The sequence below is a fragment of the Ixodes scapularis genome, unplaced genomic scaffold (assembly GCF_016920785.2).
Source record: "Ixodes scapularis isolate PalLabHiFi unplaced genomic scaffold, ASM1692078v2 PGA_scaffold7__128_contigs__length_106722199, whole genome shotgun sequence".
NCBI lineage: Eukaryota > Metazoa > Arthropoda > Arachnida > Ixodida > Ixodidae > Ixodes > Ixodes scapularis.
In genome coordinates this window covers 6,744,656-6,769,616 of record NW_024609882.1, presented here as the reverse complement: position 1 = coordinate 6,769,616, position 24,961 = coordinate 6,744,656, and the positions used below count along the sequence as shown (strand labels likewise).

The 24,961-nt window shown below is 44.2% G+C and overlaps 1 protein-coding gene across 4 annotated transcripts in view; it reads left to right on the top strand.

Annotated features, from left to right (window-relative positions):
* Positions 1 to 383: 383 nt before the first annotated feature.
* Positions 384 to 24,961, top strand: part of LOC8035902 (nicotinate phosphoribosyltransferase) — a 32,117-nt gene continuing 7,539 nt past the window's right edge. Inside the window, exons 1-13 of one of the 4 annotated variants that reach the window (XM_029986896.3) lie at positions 384 to 690; positions 1,120 to 1,290; positions 4,792 to 5,002; positions 5,744 to 5,874; positions 6,396 to 6,511; positions 9,269 to 9,462; positions 11,838 to 11,894; positions 16,684 to 16,909; positions 19,550 to 19,630; positions 19,724 to 19,826; positions 21,100 to 21,185; positions 21,998 to 22,069; positions 22,645 to 22,752. In XM_029986896.3, coding sequence (XP_029842756.2) covers positions 603 to 690; positions 1,120 to 1,290; positions 4,792 to 5,002; positions 5,744 to 5,874; positions 6,396 to 6,511; positions 9,269 to 9,462; positions 11,838 to 11,894; positions 16,684 to 16,909; positions 19,550 to 19,630; positions 19,724 to 19,826; positions 21,100 to 21,185; positions 21,998 to 22,069; positions 22,645 to 22,752 — 1,644 coding nt within the window. In that variant the 5' untranslated portion in view covers positions 384 to 602. Of the gene's footprint in view, positions 691 to 910; positions 1,031 to 1,119; positions 1,291 to 4,791; positions 5,003 to 5,743; positions 5,875 to 6,395; positions 6,512 to 9,268; positions 9,463 to 11,837; positions 11,895 to 16,683; positions 16,910 to 19,549; positions 19,631 to 19,723; positions 19,827 to 21,099; positions 21,186 to 21,997; positions 22,070 to 22,644; positions 22,753 to 24,961 lie in introns of those variants that run through there. The other 3 variants (XM_029986894.4, XM_029986897.4, XM_029986895.4) reach the window with 3 other exon arrangements.

The following is a 24,961-nucleotide window of genomic DNA, read 5'->3' as shown; positions in this document are numbered from 1 at the left end:
GAACACAACATTAGGAGTACTTTTTTCTGAACTAATTGCTCACTTTGAGCCACTATGGAATAATTAAGCGACTGGAATATTCCATTGTGTGATGATCCGGTGAATCCGTCACTTTAGAGGCAGTAGAGGCGTAGCGGGCGGTGCAGGCCTTGCATAACATATCATCCTTTCACGCTGCACTGGTTGCGAAATATTTACATTATTGACGTCGTGGAATGTTTATTCATTGCATGCGTTTCAACCGTGAGCTGCCTTATAAAAGTCAATTGTTATTGACTTGTTGTGCCTCAACGGCAAGAAAAAGCTGCAAGCGAAATCACTACACTGTCTACGCCGCCTGTACTACATGAACTCGTTGCGGAAGGTTTAGCCCCATCGAAGTAGAGACTCTCTATCGTCGTCGGCCGCAAGCGCCAGTGGCCAACGCGCCGTCAGCTGAGTATCTAGCTGGGCGCCTGTGCGAGAAGCAATGGAAACAACAAAATTCCTCGGCAGTTATCAAATTATTGGCCGTCGCGATACGATAGTATACTCCTAGATTTCGCATCCAGCGATAGCCGTGGCTAGCTCTTAGCGGTAGTTGCGAGAGGAGCACAGCAAACATGGCCCTCGTTGGCGGGTCCCACCACGGGCTAGAGGCCCACACCTCAACTTCGCTACGAATCGGCGTCGTGCAGCCTTTGCTGACCGGTGAGTCAATTTACGAGGCTCTATATGCTTCCTCACGCTCAAGGAAATCTTGGGCTCGATCACAATCGGCCGGATGCCTGCACCCTGCGTCACTGTGTGCCTTCTTTCTCGACGAAGCCAAGTTTCGGTTTTCCCTACTCTCGCCCCGTCGCAGGCTCACATACTACTACAACTAACACAAACCCACGTCAGGGCATTGTTGGCATTGTGTACCCGGACGAGCCAATGTCCTCGCGGTGTCAGCTTTCCGCACAGCAGGGTGCGGCCAGTGCGGCTAAATCGCGAAGTGATCGTGTGGTAACAGCGTGTCTGTTCGCTCGCGAAATGACGCTTCGCACAGGTATTTGGGGTCGCTTGATCCGTTGTTGCTGCAGTAAGTTTGCGATGAATTCTAGTTGAGAATAATGCGCTTTTTCTATTTCGCTGCAGATTTGTACCAGGTTACGATGGCGTACGCCTACTGGAAGAGCGGAAAGCACAATGACTACGCCGTCTTCGACGTCTTCTTCCGCAAGAATCCGTTCCAGGGAGAGTTCACGGTGTTCGCGGGCCTAGAAGACTGCATTCGGTTCCTGCAGGCGTTCCACTACTCCGAAAGCGGTACGTGGACCTCCCTTTACTAGGGAACACTCGGGGTCTTTTCAATTGGGAGGCCGCGCGCATGAAAACAAAAACAAACTGGACAGGAGGAACTTCCTGTCCTAGTGACGAAAGAAAGAGAGGCGAAAAGTTTATTGCCAAGCATTGCAAGATCGGTTGGGGCATTGCAAGGTCGATTGTAAACCGATCTTGCCAGGCATTGCAAGATCGGTTGTAAATCCAACAAAGAAAATAATTTGTAGGTTGTGTGATTCGCTTTGTAGAATGTGCTTCTTCGATAAGGTGGTACTGCCAAACGTATTCTTCATTTCGTCACCTGGACTTCTCTATAGTGGCATTTAATTGCATGTTTTTGCCTAGTGACATTGGAGAAGCTACTTATTTGAAAGGGTACACATAAAAGCCGATATTACCTTTCACGTCTTTTTTGCTTCTTTCTTTCCTGCACATTGCATTTCTCTGAGCGTGATCCTGAGCAAATATACCTAGGGATGCCAAATGTCTCGTTCAGTACGGGACAGTCCCCTTTTAATAACTCATTTCTGCCGTCCCATCTTTTTGGTCTAATGAAGCCTCTTGTCCCGTTTTCGTGGGAACATGCATAATGTCAGAATGGAAGAAAACCAAAAGTATGCTTCTTGTCAGATGTAATGTTTTAAAAATAAACAGGCTATGAAACATACTGTAGTTGCATCAGCTAATACATCTTGTTTCACATAAGCGCGTGTGTGGGAGACTCTTCTATACTACTGACTTTGACGTGCATCAGTTGACTACATTGCTTTCTCATTGTTAAAAGATAGGGAATAAAAGCACTCGTGTTTGTAATGAAAAACTTTGTAAAAATGTGCATGTTTACATATATGTGAAGCAGAGCTTTTTTTTTCTTCTTTTTCTCCCTCCCCATTATTTCCCTTGCTCTCTCTACGTCCACTTTCGAGGATTATGGTCGCCCTTAATATTCCTTTCTATTACGATTGATGCACTCTGCAGAACAAGTATAACAATAGTGCAGTGATGTGATTGTTGCGCCAATATCACCAAACTGTGCCAAGGGGCTAACCCTGCTATATCCTGCTATGTTTCGCCAAAATATGGGTAATCTGCGCCAAGCCTGCATTTAAAAAACAATTTCGGTCGCCTTTCAAAACCAAAACTAAACTGAGTACCGTAATCGAGCACGCGTGTGTTACGTGGTGCAAGCGGCCCGATAGACACGGGTGTGTGCAGACGCACGGATGCTAGCGTGCCGTGTATCAGCCATGCCGTCATGCCATGAAATGAAGCCGCTGTTTTGCACGGCGGGAGTACCTTTGTGAGCTGAAGCACTTGCTCCTGAAAGCAACGGCCGTGGGAAAACTATATTTGCTCCCTGCCTTCCAGTCACCGTGATCGCGCGACGTTGGGTGTTGCCGTCCCCGTGTCGCTGCATATATGGCGCATTCTAAAATGAAACTAAGTACACGTCGCATGTTCGTTAACATTCCTGTTCTTGTGTAAATCATACGTTACTACAAAAATCCCCCTTTAACTCAGACTGCTGTGTCGAAGTACTGATTACCCATAGTTTCTCTCAGTGGGCTTTTTTTCAAGAGGGACCCCGGTACGTGAAAAATCTACCGCGAAAGAAAGTTGGTGAAGAGAAGTGAGCTAAAGGGAAGAATGCAATGTCTGCACGCTGAACCCGCACAGCGCGCTTGTTTGTCTCTAGTTCAGTGGTTGCACAAAGTGCCCCAAGAACGTTTTAACCCTGGCCTGCAATGTCTTGCAACGATGCGCTCAGTTTTTTTTTTTTTTTTTTTCTTTTTGTATGTGTTTAGTGCGTACTTTATTTGCCGGCCTGGCAAGCACGCGCGCTGGGCTGTTATTTGTCGTATGCTCAACAGTTATATTTTGCATACTATTTTGGAAATCTGTTGGCAACAGAACGGAGTGGCATGGTTTTGGTTTCGATCAAACAGCCGTTGTCTCTGCTCGCACGATGAAGCACGCGTAACTGCAAGCCTGTCGAAGTTGCCCTCACGAGCATGCGAACATGATCGCACGACAGAAGCACCACCCGGGACGCTTGCAATCCGTTGTTCTACATTTGCTTACTTTTGACAAAAACCTGGCACATCGGGAGCCAGTAAAACGGTGGCAAGCGGTTTTTCGGAATTGCTCAGCAATGCCTACAGCACTGTACACTTGTGAGATGTCTCAGCAGTAAAAACACAAGCAGCTAGTTCCGTCACAACATGTCACATCAGAACACGACACATAGTGCCCTTCATTTATACAGCACTTAAAACAAATATTTTTATTTTTCGAGGAATATCTGCTCCAAAAGCCACTTTTGCTGCTCTGAAACACTGTCTAGGCTGCTCCAAAAGTCACTTTTGCTGCTCCAAAACACTGTTTTGGTTGCTCCAAAGGCCACATTTGCTGCTCCAAAACACTGTTTTGGCTGCTCCAAACGGTGCTCCAAAATGGCTTAGGCCAATCACATCACGGATAGTGGCAACGTACCAAAACAATGCCGGTAGGCATAAGACTGTCGTCACAACACACTCAAGTTCGGAAGACAAAGGAATAGATCCTTCAAGGCGTCCTTATTCTGACGTATTCAGAAGCACCAGCTTGTACTCTACGGGGGTGCTCTGGCTGCATGTGTTTGTCATGCTATTTTGAAAATTGTTCTACACTTGCATTGTATTATGTATAAAACATGAATATGAACTGCCTCATTCAATCTAACACTAAAGTTCCTTCCAGTCATTCTGCTCACATATCAAAGAAGCATTCTTTCCAGTGTTCACGTAAAGCCAAAAAAGGTGCTGAGGCCTTGTATCTTTTGTTTTGAGTTCTTTATAAAAATTTTTTTATCATTACAAAAAAATAAATATATATATATATATATATATATATATATATATATCACCTGTTTCAATTGTTTTGAGGGAATATCCTACTGTCCTGACCTCTTTGTAGTCAAGTTGCTAGCCTCCTTGGTGGATCCAAGGCTATGTGCTAGCCAACGTATCCTTGGATGGCGTTTTCGAATCCTTGCCGAAGTGCCTGCAATCTGATTGGGGCGTGTTGTGGAGAAGGCATCGGCGTTCCGTTCACGCAGCGCGGAATGCGTGAACAAACGTGTTTATAACAAAATAGACATCTGACCTTCTTGTTCCAAACGCTTTTGTTTCTTCTTTGTTCCAGAGTGTGTGAACATACATCTCGCGGCTTGGGCTCTTGGCAGTGACAGTGCTAGATTGTTATCGGCTATGTTTTTTTTTTTCTAGAGAGCGTGTGCAGTGTGCATTGGACACTACAAGAATCCTTAGTATGGGGCGGGTAGTTAACTCTGTGGTGTAGCTCAGTGGTAATGCCTCCACTTCACATGCAGCAGACTACAACATCAATAACAGACATCATTTCCAGTGGTGGAAAGAGCCTGCAACAGCTGTGGCTGTAAAAAGGTGTGACCATACTTTAAGCATTGTTCCTTCACATTGCCCGCAGACATCACATACCTGCGGAGCATCCTCCCAGGCGATGTGGACCCTGGTTATTACGATTACCTGGCATCTCTCAATGCGGACGACGTGCAGCTGTACGCCATTCCAGAGGGCACCGTGGTCTTCCCGAGGATACCGCTGATCAGAGTTGAGGGCCCTCTGGCTGTGCTGCAGCTCTTCGAGACCACTCTGCTGAACCTGGTAAACTATGCCAGGTGGGGTGTTTGAATTTGCACACAAGTCACTGGATGTTTGCAGAGTTACCAGACTGACTGATACCTTGTGAGGCCTGCTTCAGACGGAACAATTTTCCCCAGCAATTTCGGAGTTGCTGGCAAGTCATTCCCTAGATCCTCGTGCTGCAACACTAATAGCTGGGATCGAGTCCGGCTTGAAAGAGGCTTCCAACAACTTGGAGAGGTTTGAAGTAGCATCAGGCAATCAGAAACGCAATATCTTCTGTGGCTCCCCCTGTGGTTATGGTGATGGGTGACGACAACTAAACAGAGGGCTTTAACTTGGTTCTGATGGGAAATGAATCATTTTTGGGACTAAATCGTTTCAAAAGGTCAGTTAGTATTCTCAATACTATTTAAACATATAAAAACACATAATTTCCATGTAATTGCGTGTCTAAATAGAAAGAAGATTGAGCATGCAGGTGAGCTGGTGTATATTAGGCAACATAATAAAACCAAATACACGTAAACCAAAAAGACATACACAACACCGTAAAAAAAAACATGTGCACAACACGGTGTTGTGCACTTCCTTCTTGTTTCCGTGTCTCCAGTTTCATCATGTAAATAGTATTCAGTTGCTGCGAGTGAATGCAGTGGGACTGTATTTCTGGAGTTAAAACGTCAAGACTCTAGAAACAAATTACACCGTCTGCGGAGGGCCTTAGAAGGTGTGAACGCTGCAATTGAGACAACATGTTTGTTACTCCCTTCTAGCCTGGTGACCACGAACGCTGCCCGATTCCGAATGGCTGCAGGAGCGCACATCAGCCTTCTCGAATTCGGGCTTCGGAGGGCACAGGGCCCGGATGGAGCTCTCTCAGCTTCAAAGTATGCGTACGTGGGAGGCAAGTACCGGCAGCTTCATTCCCACGTGTGATGCTCGAATTTCGTATCAACACGTGTGTATATTTAGCTTTCAACACCCCTTTCGTGCATTGAGTATTGGTGCAAAGCCTAGAGATTATGTCTCAACCCTGGTGGGCGGTGGTAGAGGTTGCAGTACCGCACACCAATGCGTGGAGGCATTGTTAGTGTTGCAACAGCTATACTGGTGGTCACCAACACTTCTGTCAGCTGGTTGGCCGGTACAGTTCAAGCCATAGCCAAGCAGACGACTACTGTTGCCTGCCTCCACAGCAGATATGTCGGCAGTTCCGACAATCACCACCAGTGTTGCGTTGAACTGATAAGACTGACAAACCGATCAGACATTGCTAGGTGGAAAATTGTGAACCAAAATAAAGACCAGGCAAACACTGGTTGAAGACGCACACCAGATGCCACACCCCCACGCTAGCACCAGTATTTTCGCTTTCCGTGGTTATTTCTATACTCCTCATTTTGGAAATTTCTTTTACTTGCCCAGGTTTTGATGGAACGAGTAATGTCCTGGCGGGAAAGCTGTTCAACATCCCTCTCAAGGGCACTCACGCCCACGCCTTCATCATGAGTTTTGCTTGCAGGGATGACTGCAAACTGAGGGTGAGTGCATCTTCTGAGTTTGGCTTTTTCTCTCAAAGTAATAGACCCTTTTCAAAAGAGTATGTCGTCTGGTAGCCGCTGCACCAATAATCCGAGGCTGCCATTGTTTGGTCTTGCACTCTGAGTACGTAATAAACTCGAAGGTTACGTCAGTGTTCGGCAGGGCCTCAAATCCACGCTTCCTGCCCAAGAAGTGGCGACCTATGAAAACTGTCTATTGTGGCTCATTGTAACACTATAGTTTAATCGTGGCATTCGTGATGCTGGTAGTATATATAATTTCAGACTAGTGTGGGAAGGTGACTTTAATTCAGTGAGGCATAGGAATTATAAAACTTACTCGTGCTGCATGATGGAGTGCCAATGTTGTTTTCGGTGGTCGAAGTGCACTGATGTGCATTTGATGAACAATTTGGCCAGTGCAGTATGATGGCTAAGCTGAGCTCTTTAACATGTGTTAGACAGTACTGGTTACATGAGTGCTCGTCAGGACAGAGCTTTCCAGATTGTATGGGTGGGCTCGGCCGGGAATAATAATAATAATAATAAAAGCGTAGCACCCTTGTAACAGCATGAGGTTTTGATGTGCTGGCACAGATATACATGGTACTGGCACAGATATATATGGTAAGCTATTAAAAAACCACTGAAAATAGAAAATAGTTTTTTTTTTAAACAATTTGGTTGGGACACGCATGTCAAGAAATCATTTTTACGCGAAGAAAAACAAAATTTTAATGCAACATTGACGGCGCGAGATTTATTTCAAATTCTGCGCATAAAGTAATGACGTCGCAGAATAGTCATACACTCTTTCCACCTCAACGAGATGGTCGTACACTCTTCCACCTCAGCGTGATAGTCAAGCCGATCCACCTCTCTAACATGCATGTGTAAAAATTTAGGGTGTGGGAAAGGGGGGGGGGGGGGTTCTTAAACATATGATACGGTGACCAACACCTGACCCCCTTTCTGGAAATACCCGTGTTTGCCCCAGCACGCGCCCGGAATACCGAGAGAAAAAACAAGTGGAAAGCAGGTGACTGCAGACTAAGTCACGTTTCGCGCCGTCAATATTGCTCTAAAAAAACTTTTTTTTTTTATAAACTTCATTTTTTCATATGCATGTCCCAACCAGGCTGTTTAAAAGAAGCTTTTTTTTTCTTCTTTTTAGTGGCCCTTTAAGTAAGGACTGTTTGTCCTAAACACAGTACAGTACAGTCAGGTTCATGGTTGGGAGGCTCAAATCTACCAAGAGCATCGCAATATGGTGACAATATATTGTTGAATGAAACTTCTCTATGGATTAGTGGTGGTAGCTTTTTTTAAAGAAGCACTGACACCCCCCCCCCCCCCCCCCCCCCAAAAATTTATTTTTATTTTTTGCTAGGTGATTTAATATGGTGTCGAAAGACTACCCCATCAATCAATATTTTGCTACAGAGTCACATGCATTTTTAATAAAGCCCAAAAACGCAACTGCTCAAAACCGATGCACGAGCACAGAATAATAGCGCGACATGTCAACTAGAGAGGAGGGAGAAATATGGAGGAGGAGAGAGTTGCCGGAAATTGCATAACTACATCTGGACTTTTTTTTTTTTTTTCCTCTGCTTTTTTGAATGTGTGAAACAGGTGACAGTTTTCACATTGTAATAATAAAAAACACAAGGGGGAATTCCTCACTTGCAGTACCGCTGCCAGTCGACTGTAGATAAGAAAGTTTGCTGCCCATTCCTTGCTGCAAAGGCACTCCCCAGGCTCGAAGTCAGGCAGCACCTCTTCCGGCTTCTGCAATCGCCGCCGAAATCAGCATTATCTCAACGACAACTGTTAATGTGGAAAGTCAAGACAAAAAAGAACCGCTGAAGCCTGGATAATGATTTAGCTCTCTTCAGATAGTATGTGCTGCAGGTCTTCGAAGCCACGCACTCGCCTGGGTTTTTTCATACCGTCCGCAACGGTACATGTGGATAATATATAGTATGTACCTGATTTTAAAAACGTTTTCTTTTTGTCTTGATTAGTAAGAAAACTTACTGAACATCTCTAAAGTGAGTTCAGCAACACTGAACACCACTAAAGAATGTTTCCGTTGAGTGATTGTATATTCTTGAAGATTGTGATGTTGTAAGCAAATAATGTCAAGTGGGGATTTTCAGCGCACAATTCAGTGTCATCCATGAATAGAAGGAATATCTGGGGGACCCCAAATGCTGCTATTGATCTCTGGGTCGTTACAGCATGAGCTTTTTCTTCAACAGTGTGAGCTGAGTAGTACTCCAGCTTTTCTCTCAGTTGTGTTGTTGAAGGAGCTACAAGCTCCCGAAAAATACAAGAATGCGGAAAGTGGGGACAGGTTCCCCTCGCTGTCATACCACCTTTCTGCACCTCTGTGTTTGCAAGCATTCAGCTATTTGGAAGTCATTTTCACTCGAGGGAAAATGAATTAGCTTGGGAAAGCTTGTTGAACCAGCCTTGCACCTACTACTTCTGATAACCTCATATGCGAGCATTTAATATCTTGTATGTTTTTCATTATAGCGAAACTTCGAGAATGTTTGCTATTTCATAGAATTATATTCTAATCTTGGGAGCACATACAAAGCGTCCCCCATACCATGTAAACAGTCCAGAAGTTCATGCAAATGTATGGTTATTTGTTTGCACGACACATTTTTCCACAATTTAGCTTTAGTTCATTCACCGTGAATAATGAATAAATCATAGAATGGCAGCGCATTGTTGTTCATGCAGAAACTGCAGTCGGCTGATGGTAGGGGGGAGGTGAACTTCTTTGACCTCTGCTGCAAGTGGAGGAAGGAGCTGAGCCAGACCTTCAGGGCGCTCGAGGACGAAGCCAGCGACGGAGAGTTGGCGGCCTTTGTCTCCTATGCCGTCGCCTTCCCCAGGAGCTTCCTAGCGCTGGTCGACACCTACGACGTCCTCAGGTTGGCTTTCCTGGCTTCCATCCTGGAGCGTCCCCAACTCCCGTCTCCGGGATTCCCCTAGCTCCCATCTTAGTTCTTCAAACTCCCGTCTTGGGGTTTCTCCTACTCCCGTCTCCGGGTTTCTCCTACTCCCGTCCAGGAGTTTCCGTAACTTATTGTGTTTTGTGTTCGTTTAGCCGAAGGGAAGTTGGCCAGCCCCAATGAACGTCTGATGACTTTGCTGTTGATGATCAATTTAGCTAGTGCAGTACCACTGTTGGCCTGGAGTCTTTAACGCGCATCACGCAGTGGTGATGCACGTCCGTGTGCCGATACGACGCTTGTCCCGATCAAAATGGGCAGGGGTCGGGATTGAACTTGGGTTCCCTGGGCTCTGCAGCGCGAGCTTTTGCTCCACAATCTCCGAGTTGGGGTGTGCTGGCACGTTCGGCCACTGATCTCTCTGTTTTCCCAACTCCTGTACTACCAGGGTTACCCCAACTCACGTGGAAGACTTACAAGAGCCATGAAACAACATTGGGCTCAAACGTTACGCACTTTATGCAGCCGTACTGGCGTACATGTGAAATTATGTATGCGCACGAGGCACCACTTAGCCGGACAGTTCTTTGTCACAGTGTAATTTCGAGCATAAGATTGAGCTGTTTCTTTCACTCTACCCTTTCCTGAGTGTATTGACATAGTCTTGAAGATTATAATGGGGATAACTCCAGGAGGACGTTAGTTGAAGATCAGCATACACAGCGTGCCCTTATAAGCAATTTTGTTTTTTGTTTTTTTATTGCATAAATTATTGTAAAGCACGGGGGAGCGTTTGCCCCACTTTCAGTGAAAACTGGGTTAGTCTAGACATGGGTGCTTATCCGGTCAAATCGGGCACTCAACATATAATTCACGGGATTCCCAAGTTTGGGAAATGTGGGCGCTTCTGTGGTATTTTATGGTATGCATTGCCAAATGCTGAGATTCTGCCGAAATGTAGCACTAGTGGTCCAGACCAGGTGCCAAAGTTTTCAGAACTAGCCGTTATCTTATGCAGAAGTTAAAAATGATTTTCTGAAGATTTCAATGGGGAAATGGGGCTTGTTCCCTGGTAGCTGATGCCCTTCATGGGCTTCGTCGGTGACCTTTTTCCCATTAAAAATTTTTGAAAATCGCTTATAATTTTTGTTTATCCAGATAACAGTAAGCTCTGAAACATTGGCATTTAGTCTGGTCCATGTGTGCTGCTTGTGGGCAGAGACTGAGCGCCCAGCAATGCATAGTTTATTTTTGCGGTAAAAGAGACACTACATTTTTTGGGGGGACAACCTGTAGATTGGACTTAAGCACTGTGTGGGCAATGGCTTGGTGAACATTTTGGTTGCGACTTGTTTCGGACTGCTTTGTTGGGGGGAATAGCTGAATTCTAACAATGTCTGGAGCACAGCTTGTGCTCCTGTGTCTTGTTTGCCCCAAGACATGGTTATGGCAGAAATTAGCAGTCTATATATTGGCACCAGATCACTTCACCACTCGTTCTGCCTGTGAGGTGAGGTGGTGAACACCCCTACTGGTGTTCACCACTCTTTCTGCGGCTGCTAGTGCATGGAGGGGAGAGTTAATGTGCGCTTCATTCATGTAGATGTCGAGGAGTTTTTCCGAGCGTTGGAGAAAGTATGAAAATACTAGTTTTATGGCCCCTTTAACAGTGTCGTCTAGTTTTTGGTCTTTTTTGTAGAGTCATTTATGGTGACCTTTGATTCGTGTAATTGGCACCCGTCACAAGGATTAAAGGTGCATTGATAAAAGCACAACAAATAGATGATTTCTAGTTATTAGCGCTATAGGATGCCATTTGTAGCAGACAGACAGCTGAGACACCTGCAGCACTACCTTTGAAATGGCAATGCATTTGAAATGCTCACACTTATTGTGGTCTTTATTGTGTTGGGCCCTTCAAGCATCAGCACTTGTGTACTTCAATATAGGTACACATACATATAAATGTATTTAAAAAGTAGCCAAACAGCTTTATGAAGAGAGCAATTCATACCCTCATTAGCACTTTTCTTTTACCTTTGCATGTGCCATTTGTTTTTCCATTTTTTGCTTACAAAGAGATTGTGGCTTGCCTTAAACTTAACGAAAACAACATTGCTAGGTTCTTTGTGTATTTTATAGCCTTCTTTTTTTACCCTTTACACAAGGAAAATAATTTGAGTGCAGAAGATTTCATGATAATCTCTTCCTTTTCTCTACATTCCTGCATCATTTTTTGTTTGCGTTCTGCTTAGATAGCTTCGAGTTGCTTGCATTGTGCCACTTGGTACCTGCATCTCCCGCAGCTAGAAGGTTTTTCGTGATGGAAGCAAGGGCACCATCCCTCATTTCAGAGGAGCTATACTCGGCAAGGCAAGCATTTTACGGACCAGGCCTGGCTCCTGCTTCAGGTGACGCCACTAAGTGCACTGCACCACGCACACTCAGCACGGATTTATCGGTGTAACATACCGCAAGACAACTGTTGAGTGATGTGAATGCTTCTGAAGCATTGTGTGAGCTAAATATCCCTCAAAAGGAGATCAGGCTTCACTCTCAAAATAACACAATTTGTAGCTTGAGGCAGTAACTACCCTTCAGTTTTGTGGTTTGCAGCTCACCAAGCCTTGTGCTTTTCAAATGGAGATGGATGTGACTACAGCTCTGTTGAAACTACCGAATGTGATGAAAGCATGGGTATGCGGTATATGAGAAACTATTTAGTAGCTAGCCATAAGTCAAAAACCATTCATTGGCTATAGTTTTCTTGTGCTGGTAATTTTTTTGCATGTGTGCATAAGCTAAGGCGTGAAAATTGTGTTATTGAAATAGATTTTTTTTTTTTTTTTGAGAAGAGAATTGTTGGCTGCGAGTTCATTCACCGTAATTTCCTGGTTCAATCTGCCCTTGCCTGGAATTCGTCATCAGTAGTGTGGGTGATGAACAGCGTTTCGGTGGCCAAGTCTCTCAGTACAAATTGTCCACAAAAAACTGAAAATGACAAAAATTTCTGCATGTATCTAGTGTGGCTAGATGAATGGGGCCCTGCGCTTGGAGTCTTTTTTAGAGCGCAACTCTTAGGCGCCCGTTTCCGGCTTGAGCGGCGTTGCCGTCACCGCGCGGTGCATGATGGGTAAATTTCCCCGCTAAGTTTAGCAGAAAAATTTCCCCGCTAAATTTAGTGGAAAAGTTTCCCCGCTAAATTTAGTGGAAAAGTTTCCCCGCTAAATCTAGCAAAAAATTTTCCCCGCTAAATTTAGTGGAAAAGATTCTACGCTAAATTTAGCGGAAAATTTCCCCCGTTAAATTTAGCGGAAAATTTTCCCCTCTGAATTTAGCAGGAAAGTGTCCCTGCTAAATTAAGCAGAAAAATTTCCCCGCTACATTTATCGAAAAACATTCCCTGCTTAATTTAGCAGAAAAAAATTCCCCGCTAAATTTAGCGGAAAATTTTCCCCGCTAAATTTAGCGGAAAAAATTCCTTGCTAGATCTAGCAGCAAAATTGCCCCACCAAATTTAGCTAAAAATTTTTCCCACCAAATTTAGCAGAAAAATTTCCCCGCTAAATTTAGCGGAAAATTTTTCCCTAAATGGGAGGCGAGCAGGAGAGGAGGAGGGGCATATCCCACTCTCCAAACCTTCCCATCCTTCTCCTCAAGAGCTCCGCTCTAATTTGGCGTTACAGGTAGTTGTAATTGGCTTTCATTTTTTTATTTTTATATCCAAAGCACTAATGAAACAAGGTTTTATTGCCTCATGCAATAACCTTGCTGTTGGTCACTTGCGCACACATGATGATTTCTAGATGGTCACTGAATTGCCTGTTTATATTTCCTATTGCCATGGCATTCTTGAATCAGTACCTCATATTTGGAGTCTCGCTTGCTCACATGTTTGCGGTCCACATTGAAGCAACATGCCATTGCATTAATTTTCTATCCATACTTTCAGTATCACTTAGCAACCTCAACTTTCTTCTTATTCACTGTGTACATGCTCCTGATCATGTACAAATAACCAGCAACGTCACTCACAAGTGACGTTGCTGCTAATGTGAGTAGCAATCAGATAGGAGTGCAGCAGCTTAGATATGGGGCAAATTAGACAGACATACTCAAGACCTCAGAGACAAACATAAATGTTTGTTAAAAAGATAGAAAAGTATAGAATGTTTTTGTTTTTTGTTTGCTGGCATATTTGTTGTAGCAGCATTTTGGGGGACATCTGTTTGCTATTATTGTGATTCGAGGTTAGATCTAAAGTAGTGGTCGGCATTATCTCCATGGTCCGTAGGCGGAGGTGAGCTCGCTTTTGTTTGTGAACAAATGAAAGGCTGGTAGCTCTTTCACATATATTGTTCCAATCATTCTACAACCCTTCAGTCTGTGGTCACAATATTTGGCGAGAATGAATGTTTGCTCTCTTCGTAATCCACAATTGGGGCTTTCTGGAGGAGGCCATTCTTCCTAAGTGTTTTTCAGGAAATTCATATTCTCCACCAAAGGTTACATGGGATATGTTTCCGTGATGGGTGTTGAATTGGAATGCTATGTCATTATTGGCGGGAACGTAAGAAAAATACAATAAAAAAACAATGCGAAAAAAAAAAAAAAAAGAAACAGGTGACATGTGGGAGAAGTACACAGGAAAAGCACTGACTGACAACTGAACATTATAAACTGCTCTAAATTTCAACCTGTCAGCTTTCTGCTTTAGCTATTTCGTTGTTAAGACTAGAGATGTTGTAAACCTCTTCAAGGTTTGATTCCAAAAGGTTTAGAAACTATCCAGCCTTGCTGAGATTAAAATTTGCAAAGTCTGCAACATTTTAACACTGCCAGGGTTTGAATTCACAAAGTTAAAAGCATTCAAGTTTACTCGATGCTTATGTTCTACAATTTCTAATTTCTTTGAGGTTCGAGTTTGAAACATTTAAAGATTTCAAATTTCTTTAAAATCAAAGTTTGCTAAGTTTAAAGAAATCTAACGGAGGTCCGGATATCACAGTGTTTCTGGTGGAATAGACAACAGGACGGAGAAAATGTTTACGACATGAGCACAGCACCTGTTGCTGCTTGGGGTTGAGGAGGACTCTGGCAGGCTAGTAAATCCTCCCCTGAAGGTGCAACTCATCAGATTCCCCAGGCAAGCGAAGTAGCAAGTAACCATCTGGTATCCTGGACATTATCTTATTTGCTACGCATTCAATGTAAGTCTGAACCTACTGCTAAAAAGAAACAACTTTCTATAGTGCACAACACAATCGACTCAAATCACACCAGAGTGTGATTTGAGTCTAAACTCCAAACCAGTAGTGGTTTGGAGTTCAGAGATTTTGAGCTTCTCAGACTTCACATATTGATGAAATTCACAGAGTACTGTAAACGACTCATTTTTCGCGGGCTCAATATTTTGCGATTTAGGTCAAAGCTGAAGTTTTGTAATAATTCGCGGGTTCTAATTTTCGTGACGCGCTGGGATCTCTATCTAGACTCCAACGTGTTTACATTTTACTGGAATTGTTCGAGGGACCTATTTTTCGCGAATTGTAGGCAATTCGCGAAATTCGCGAAAATTAGGTCCTTACGAAAATTAAGTCGTTTACAGTATATCAAATAATTTCGAAAGTTTGATATTTATAAAATGCATCCATGCACTAAGTTCAAAAGCGCAAAAGTTTCCCATCTTTTTATACCACTTAGATTGATCTTCATACTTCGGGTTCAGAAAAAGATTACTGCACGTTCGGCTAAGACGCACAAATGTTCGTTCTTATGAGTGCTTGATGCCTCGATTGGTACTCTGACTTTCATGCACACGACTAACACTTGCGCAATGCCAGAGCACCGTCGAAGCTGACATGTTGCCCCGGGCGCAACTGCAGAACAACTCAACGACCGGAAATTTGAACACCGCATATGAACAAGGCCATGTTGTTGAACACCAAGAACCAGACGACCTGTTGCGGCAAGTAGCGGCCCGTTACAACGCCGCATCAATCTCGTTTTTTTTTTTTGCGTTTGTTCGCTTCTGTCAGTCCAGACAGGTATCCCTGTGGTCACTGCAGCCCTATGCTACACGGCGGGGCCAAGCGGAACCAGGGACCGGGACAACATCGCCCTCTGTGATTGGTCAACGGCGCGGTGCTGTTCTATCGTAGCAGACATTGTTTCGGTCCCTTGGTCTCGTCATGTAGCATAGGGCCCCTGGAGTCACATACCGTTTCTAGCAGAATGCGAACCACCTGCATCATTTGCCCGAACTGCGGCCTTGAGAACGCATCTTCGACTCGTGCGTTAACTGTCCTATTTCGTCCATTAATCACATCTTGTCCTGAAGTGGCAACAAGTTGCGTCGAAGAAGCCGTCGCGTCGCGCCATTGGCTGTCACAATCTCAGCAGTAGGTCATAGAAATGCTGACAAAAAGGCTAGCGGACGCGAGGGCCACCGCCGTCGTTGTGTCTCGGCTCGCGTCTGCTCTTGTCTCCGTCAACCGCTTGGCCGCAGAGCAACCCGCTGCAGGACGGGCGTCTGCCACATCCATCTCTGCTGACGTGCCTCTGCCAGGATCGCGACAGGCGAGAGCATGATCACTTTTACGACATCGTCGGGTGGGAGTTGAGGAACCACATTTGAGGACTCTGTAGACAGACCAGTCGGAGATGTGCTCCAGGCACCACGTGCCGACGGCGCCGCTAGAGTCGCTGAATGTTTCCAGAGTAACGCATTCGATAGCTTCCGTCGCAACCGTTCTATTTTAGCTTCGATCGGCCATTTTGGTGCCAAAACTCCTACGGTGGAAGGAGTTTCGGGGCTGCCAACCCCTGTCTCTTGACTGGATGCCCGGCGAACTACTCCTGAAGTTATGATGTGCTGCTCAAAATCACCGGTGAAACGCGGTTGTACAAAGACAGCATTAATTGTGCCTCAAAACCTCGTAAACTGAACTTTTACGAAAACCTCACGCTCCTGCCATTCTGTACTAATCTCCAATAGAAGTTCCCATGGAAAGAACTTTCTTTCGTTCGTTTTTATGCAAAACAAATGCTTTCTAAACGTTCGCAAAGACCACAGTAAAAAAACAAAAAAAAAAAAAAAAATTGTGCCGCCATTTTGGCACCATCTGGCCCTCTGGCACTCTGGGAACGTTGGGTGACTCTAGGCGCTGCGAACCGACGATATCTCGTCCGTTTGCACAGGAGCGGCCTGCTCAACTTCTCCGCTGTGTCGATGGCGCTGCACGACCTTGGCTACCGGGCTGTCGGGGTGCGCATCGACAGCGGCGACCTGGCATACCTTTCATCGTGCGCCAGCGCCCTGTTCGGGCAGATTGCGGACCAGTTCGGACAGCCCTGGTTCAAGGACCTGGTCATCGTGGCCAGCAACGACATCAATGAGGAGACCGTCATCTCCCTCAACGAGCAGGTTTGCTTTGCTTTGCTCGAAGGGACCTGCCATTGCACGTGCAAAGCTAAAGTTTGTCTGCCTTTTGCACAGGGGTTGCAGTGATGTCAGAACGGCGAGTTTTTATTGGCCGACTGAAAAAAATATAGTGGGTAGACCTTGAGGCGTCTGGCAGAGCCGTAAATGTAGAGAGTTTAGCCATTCGCTGGGAAGTATAGGAGACAAATGAGGAGGCGCCATTGGCCGAAAGCGGGCTGGGCGTGTTTCAGAACGTCTTCAGAAATTCGAATGTGACCAACCAGAAGCCGGAAATAATACCCTGGCGGTGGTCGCGAGAAACAAACCTGATAACTGCATTGGAGTAACTCTCAATGGCTGAAAATATGGTACACGTGATGTTTCAATCACGTTAATCCAAAATGATGGTGGAAGAGTGCGACTAGCGGAAAGATTGACATGATCCGTACGCCAAGCGCCCAGGGCCGGGAATCTGCCGTCCGAACGTCCGTGCAAAACAGAGTTGCTCGGTGCATTCGTTTCTTATATCTTTCTGCATGATCATGATCAAAATAACACGTTCACCCTATTTTCAACCACGAAGAGTTACTACACTTCACTCTTACGCGTTTATTAAAACCATATACGAACATAAACTTTTGATCAAAACTGTTTGCCGCTACCACCGCTAGGGGATTCTTTTTGGCTGCTGGTTGGTCAAGAGAGCATGCCAAGCCCTCTTTCCGACTCTGCCGCACGCCCTGACTCTGCCCGCACCTCCCATTGACCAAACTCTCTCAATACACGGCTCTGGCGTCTGGCATTGAGGTCTACCCACTACCCTTCCAATCAAAGCCTGTCAGAGCTTGGCGTCATTCTGACGTCGCCGCAACTCCTGCGCAAGAAGCAGACGACTTGCTCTCCGCATTTGCTTTGGCGATCCTCTAAAATACCGTATCTTCTGGACCGTAGTGCGAACTAAAGCCACTAAATGAGCTACATTAATAGTACTGGTACTCCTTTCCCCAATCTGCTAGTGGGCGCCGCTATCTTGGTGCTTAGAGCAAAGCAGACGCAACTGTCGATCATCGCAGTTCGGCGGTAGGAAGCTCAAGTGATATCGTTTTGCTCTGTCGCCAACTGTTCTACCATTCCTGGAGAATGGAAAAATGTTTCCTGCGATTATAAAGCTTCAGATGACTGGTAACCATAATTAGAAGCGCCAAGGTGGCTAAAGTGTCGTTGCTCTGAAGCGTAGCTTATTTAGTGGCTCTAGTCTGAGGCTGGTGCCTAGCCTGCATGTAAAAAATTCTTATTACTAGTGAACCTTGACAAATATCTGCCTTGTAAGCTTACAAAGGACCTTAATTGTATCGTACAAAATCATCTTTAACATTGTACTATATTTACCCGATTCTAAGGCTGCCCCAATTCTGACGCACACCCAGTTTTCGTAACCAAATGTAATGTTTTCATCTTGCCCCGAATTTTGACATGCACCCAGTTTACATTGTGAAGAAAAAAATAGAAGTTTTTGTGCACGAAAAACGAGCAAAGTTTATTGACTTACGAGCATATTAGTCCTCGCACTCTGAGAGTTCTCTCTCACTGTCCACGCACCGAAGCATGTCGTCCTTGGTGGCGTCCATCGCGTTCGAGATCTTGCATTTCTTGAAAGTGCGCTTTAGCCATTTCAAGCTTTTGCAAGTGCAGGTGATGACCGAACAAAGCAGGAACGAACGGGACGAATATTGACGAACGAATGCTGTGCCGCCATTTTGTAATGCCCATGACAGTGGGACTGTCGCAGGCATTGCTTGTGCGATTTTGGTTTCTTATCCTCTTGTAACGTGCACGCCATTTCTAGCTGTATTTTTCTGAAAAAAAGGTGTGCGTTAGAATCTGGTAAGTATGATATGTCACTCACAAAATTCGTTTCATCTTATCATAATGAACAATCTAGAAAGAAAAAAAATCCTTGTATAGTCCCGCATAAAATTTCAACTTTTTGAATGCACATACAGTCTGCGGACCATGGTCCAGAAAATATGGTGTGCAGCCTTTATGTTTACGAAGATCAGGGATGTACAATTTGATTTGTGTCTGTAGGAATATAGAAGCTTGCATTTTATAGCTTTACAAGGTGTAAGTGCTTGGAGCAAATGCTCCAGATTCCTGCCTCTCTTCCGGCAGAGCAAATCTTGGCGATTTGGCGAGATCACTCCTTCCAGGCTGCGTAGAAAGAATATATAAGCAAGGCGAGGCATGATGCAGGTCAAAAGAAGTGCACTTGTCGGCTCTTGTCTAGTTTCCTTCTTTTTTCTATCTACCCTGACTGCTGCCAACATGCTGCTTAGTGAATTTAGCGATCTCTCCTTCCAGAACCATAAAAGATGTTATTTCACAAATATAGATAGCGCTGGCTGGAAGGGTACAGGTAATCATCAACATGGCTAATGAGACAATTAAGCTTTGGTCTTATCTTCTTCATCTTCTGGTGGTGGTACTCATGAGGCGTTTAGAACTCCTCTTACTTCACCCCACATTGCTATTAAAATACAAGTTACCAATACTAAAACTTTCGCATACAATGAGTAGATACCTTTTTCATTTTTTCTGCACATCATCTGCTGTTTAACCCGCGCTTTCTTTCGTTTATGGCAGGGTCATAAGATCAACTGTTTTGGCATTGGAACGCACCTGGTCACGTGCCAGAAACAGCCTGCCCTCGGCTGCGTCTACAAGGTGAGCAAAGCTCGCAATTTTGTTGCTTCGAGGGGCCTCTGACCAATTGTGGATTGGTGTCCTTCCATGCTGGATGCGTGCTTCGAAACACAGCTTGTGGAGGTTAAGCAGCAGTCCTGCATCAAGCTGAGCCTGGACATCCAGAAGGTCACCATACCTGCCAAGAAAGCATGCTACCGGCTCTATGGACAAAGCGGTGAGTGAAGATCTCTTGCTTCTCTCTTCTAGAGCAATGGGTGTCAACTAATCTTGTGTATCAACATTTTCTGCCAAGTACCGAGTACTACTACCAGTAATTATGAACTGTGACCTGAAATTTTTCTTCTTTGTGATGCATATGTGATTGAATATCTGTCGCAAGAACTGATTTTGAAAAGAGGTACATCTGAAGATAGCAAGAGTGAACATTTTGGTGTAATAGGTCACTCCTGAGAAAGCCTGTGTACAACCAATGTATGGGCTTTCTGCAGCATGGGACTTTTTCCTGATTAAGAAGCATTTGAATCATAGCCATCTGAGTTCAGACTGGTGAGAGCTAAGCTATATGGGGTACCAGGCCATTGAAAAATTATCTTTAAACTTTTTACGGGGAAGCTGTTTATAGCTAAGGTTCCTTGGATTTTTCGTGTGCTTGACCAAAAACTCTATGCTTGCACCGCTGCACCCACACGCCTTCCCCGTATAAAATATTCCAAGTAAATAAGCAAAAAAAAAAAAGAAACTTGACGAACGCACGTGCAAGATGCCATTTGTTTTAGGCTTTTGCTTTAGAACAGTTACTGCTGCAAACACTGGCATGTGCAGCGTATGGAACACCATTCCCTGCATTCTCCCTGATGCTCCGGTAACTTAGCAATAGGTCTGTTCAGTAGATTAGTTATCAATAGGCACCATTTTCAAGATCAGTAGGCTCTCAAATGGATTTGCTGCTGTACGACCTGCATCGGTCATGTCTACACTTGCACCACCCTCTCCTTGTCGTCGTTCCAAGCGCTTGCGTGCCTAGTTTGCTTTCCTTTTGCTGTCCCGGGGTGGCCGTCCTGTCGCGCGTGTCTACTTTCCACCAGATGGTGGTTCTAGTTTCCTTTGGCTCTTCTGGGCGGGTCTGTGTCGTGTGCTAAACACCTTCCCTGGTCATGCACCTTCACACAGTAGTATGGCTCATGATTTTTTTTTTTTTTGTCAATCCAGTTGCACCCATTGAAACCTACAAGAATATGTATATATACACCTATTATGATTATGTCTGTCGAAAGTTGCTATTCACATTTACAAGAAACTAATTTGGGGTGATCCAGTAGATCAATGGCCTAACTATATTAATCCTTCTACTTGCTAGCAACAGCTCCCACAAGTGCAGACTGCATATTCTTTACATTGTGATTTAGGTTTTATTGCATTTACCTAACTGAAGTGATTTTTGCAAAGAATAAAGCTGACGTCCAATTAACTTCTTCTTTTTTCCATAGGCTACGCGCTGCTTGACCTCATGCAGAAGATTGACGAGCCGGAACCACAGAGTGGGAAGAGGGTGCTTTGCCGTCACCCATTTCAGGTGATTGACGGCTACATTGCTTCTTGTCTCGAACATTTGCTCTATTGGTGGTCGATGTGAAGTGTCATTGTTGATTTTCTTTGAAAGAGGAGCTGTAACATGCTTGTAGCTGGAGCCTTTCAATTATATTGCTGCTTGTTCCCTTATGAAGCGCTTCCATTGGTTACAATGTCTAGCACTACAAAGTTGCTGTGTTCTATACCAGAAACCGATAAAGCCAAAGCAACAAGAATAAACAAGTTTTTACATTTGCCTTTTCCTTTCATTTTGCTGATTGCTTCATAAAGTTACTAGGCCACCAAGAACTTGTTCCAGCGATGAAACCAACCACACATTAGTTTGGTGATGTAGCTTATGTTTTAGCTAGCAAGAACTTCCCCTGCCTCTGTGGGCATATTTTAAGACAGGCATTATTGATAACAAGGTGAAGGTATTTGCATGTACAAACGTATATAATGGTGTGTCAGTAAACTACTATAGTATACCAGGTTCGGAGTCAATTTTTGGCATGTCTGAACTGATAACTGCTGTTTATTCCACTCATTGCAGAATTCGTTTTCTAAATCATTGTATATGAAATGTAGGTAGCATGGCAATAGGAAATCCAACAAAAAGCTAAGTTAAATTCTTTTTAAAGTAGGTATGCCAACATGCCTAGTGACACTTTTAGAGGAAACGTTACCTTGGATAACAACCACGTTGCCTCATTTCAGTCATTGATATTTAAAAAAAAACTAGACCTTTTTTTTTTCTTGTTCTGACTCTAACTATCTTGTAAAGGAACGTTCCGCATGTTTTTTTCAACTCGACAGGAGTCTAAGCGGGCATATGTCACGCCGCACAGAGTGGAGAACCTCTGCCAGCTCTGGTGGGACAAAGGAAAGGTAGACGCTTCCCTTTCCTGCCTTTGCACCGTGTGCATATTGAACTTTGGACTCTGTCTTCGAACTCCAGATCCAGTGTACCCTTACTCTCGCCACACACAACTCTAAGACTCTCGTTTCGTTGAGGAGCGTCCTCAGAGGAGCATCCTCGAACTTGCGGCTGTACCGCAGGACTTCAACTTCTTTGCATAATATAGGTTTGGGATAAACCCAGTTGCCTAATCAGTTCTTTCTGCAGCATTAGTAAGGAACTATAAATGAAATATACTAGTGGGAAAGTCTTGTTTTTTTTTCTTCCTTTTTTTTTAAATTGACGTAGCAGGTGGTGCATGAACCAAAAAAGTATATAATTTGTAAAAAAAAAAGGACAATTTGTGTTGATTTGCTTAATTGTGCGCACATACATAAAGCGTTGCAGTTATTTCCGAGCCTGTCGTTACATAGTCGGGCGACCTTTGCTGAAACAAAACCATGAACAATCCAAACAGCATCAGCTGGACCGTGTACTGGTTATAGTCTCCATTTCCTTTATGCATATGGTAATTCCGTTTCTATGTTCATTTTCCCCTTTACAGATCAGCCAAGAGCTGCCTTGTCTGAATGCCATCCGAAGCCGGGTGAAGGACTCCCTTCGCACCCTGAGACCCGACATCAAGCGTACTCTGAACCCGACACCATACAAGGTACCATGGACTGTGGACGCACTTACCGATTTAAGTGCAATTACAAAGGACCCTATAGAGTAAACCCTCACTTGAGCAAACCTTAAGGGACCCAAGGAAATAGTTCACTTTACTGTAAGTTCACTAAACTGAATATATTCACTAGAATATGGAACAGCATAGGGCACAGCATACATCGAGTCAAAAGTGTGAAATGCGATTTATGGGAGTCATGTACATCGATATATACAAAGTGCATAACAGTTACATTGCTGCCTTTCTCATTTTGAAAAAAAAAATTGAATTTTCATTTGTGCTGGCACTCTAAAGGGGACATGCTCCAGGGAAAAACTTTTTTACAGCGGAGCTGTTAAGGGCTAGTTTTTCCAGGATCGTGTCCACCAGCAAAGAAATGATGACACCGAACTCTGGACCGCTACCGCCATCTATGAGCAACGGCAGTTGCTGTCCAGAGTTTGGTGTTATCATCTATGAGCGATGGCGACAAGCGCAGCAGTGCAAATGGTTCCGTAACTGCCACGAGGCCGCTATCGCCTCAAGTTCCAATTGGTCGAGCGCCTCAGATTCCCTTGCAAAAGAAGAGCAGATCACTCGCCTGGAAAGCCACCGCCGAGAGCAGCGAAGCCACCAGTCTTCAAACAAAAAGCTGCGCTATTGTTTGAATACCGGTGGCTTCGCTGCATTTTCATAGGAGTTAATTAAGCCTTTTTCTTTGTTTACTTTTTCCTCAGGTAAGTTCGCTCTTTGCGAATTTTATAGAAAAAATGCACCACCTGTGGCCAACACTGTACAAAATCGGAACGGTAGAGGCTAAGAAACCGATTTTTGCGGTCGATTTAAAGAGCCTGGCCACTATTTGGGACACTGGGTATACTGTGTAAGTCAAAGGGATCAATGGCTGTTTGAAGAGACCGCATAAATTTGTTCCTTAATGTATCAAGCTAGGATTTACTACAGAGGTGCCCGAAGGTGGTGGAAGCTTTTGCTAAAATTGTGGAAAGATTAGCTCACCTGAGTAAATCACAAATATCTAAAATTACGTTTTCCCTATACTTCGCATGCACAATTAAAAATATTTTGTGTCACTGTGGCACTTACTTGGGCCAAATGAAGCGAAGAATAGGTAAGCCAATTGCATTTTGTTTCCATTTCACCAATTTTTCAGTCGTAATGAACAACAGAATAGCCCAGAACGATTTTCTGATTTTGAGCGATAATTAGCGATAATTTTTTATGGATTAAACCAGTTTTTATTTTCCTACTTTTGACTTTGGAGGTTTCATGTATTCATACTTTCAATTAATGTATGCACTACCTTCGAGTACTTGTGAAATAAATCCTAGCGCGATAAGTTGAAAAACCGATTTATGCGGTCCCTTCAAACCACCATCGACTCACGCGGTATAGACCTTTTCACCCTCCATCGCATGGGCGCTGCCATCTTGGAATCACGTGACGTGGCTTCAAATCGTCGCTCCTCTCTCCGCTCTGCGCCTTGGCGAAGGCGTTGTATCTGTTTTTTTAGTTGCGTTATACCGCGATTCTTTGTCTTGCTTTGTGAAGTGCTGTCTGATACTTATTTTTACTACCTAACTGCATGCCATCATTATGTGCACAACTTCTGCACTATTTGCAGGGTATGACAATTTGCGTCGTTGGCGTACCGAATACGTGCGAGGAGAGGAGTCAGTGTGAGCACTGGTGCACATTGAATATCCAAGACAGATGAGGGTTGAGAGGCCAGTTATTTACGACTGTGGAAATTTTCTTAAGTAACAGTGGCTAAGTGTTAGTGTCGCAATATGAAGCGCAAGGTATATTTATGGTTATGCATTTATGATTTTAAAGAAGGCAAATGCAAGAAGTCACTATATGTGTTTCTCGAAAGCATCGTGCTCTGCCTTCTTAACAAATTTAAAACAGTTGCTTTTGATTATATGGAGGAATTATCTTTGCGGTATAAAGAATCACTTGATCTGTTTATTTATGAATTTAAAGAAGCTACACTGTGCTCGGTCTCATATCTACAGTCATTCAATTTTCGTAAGATATATCCAATCCAAATAATTTATTTAGAAGATATATCCAATTCAATTTATTTATTTAGACACAACACAAAGGGTTGGGCTCCCCGGGTGAAAAATGTGTCAAAGACAGCTTGTGAGTGCCTTACAAAAGCGGCTGAGGCACGCAATATGTGACGCCGAAA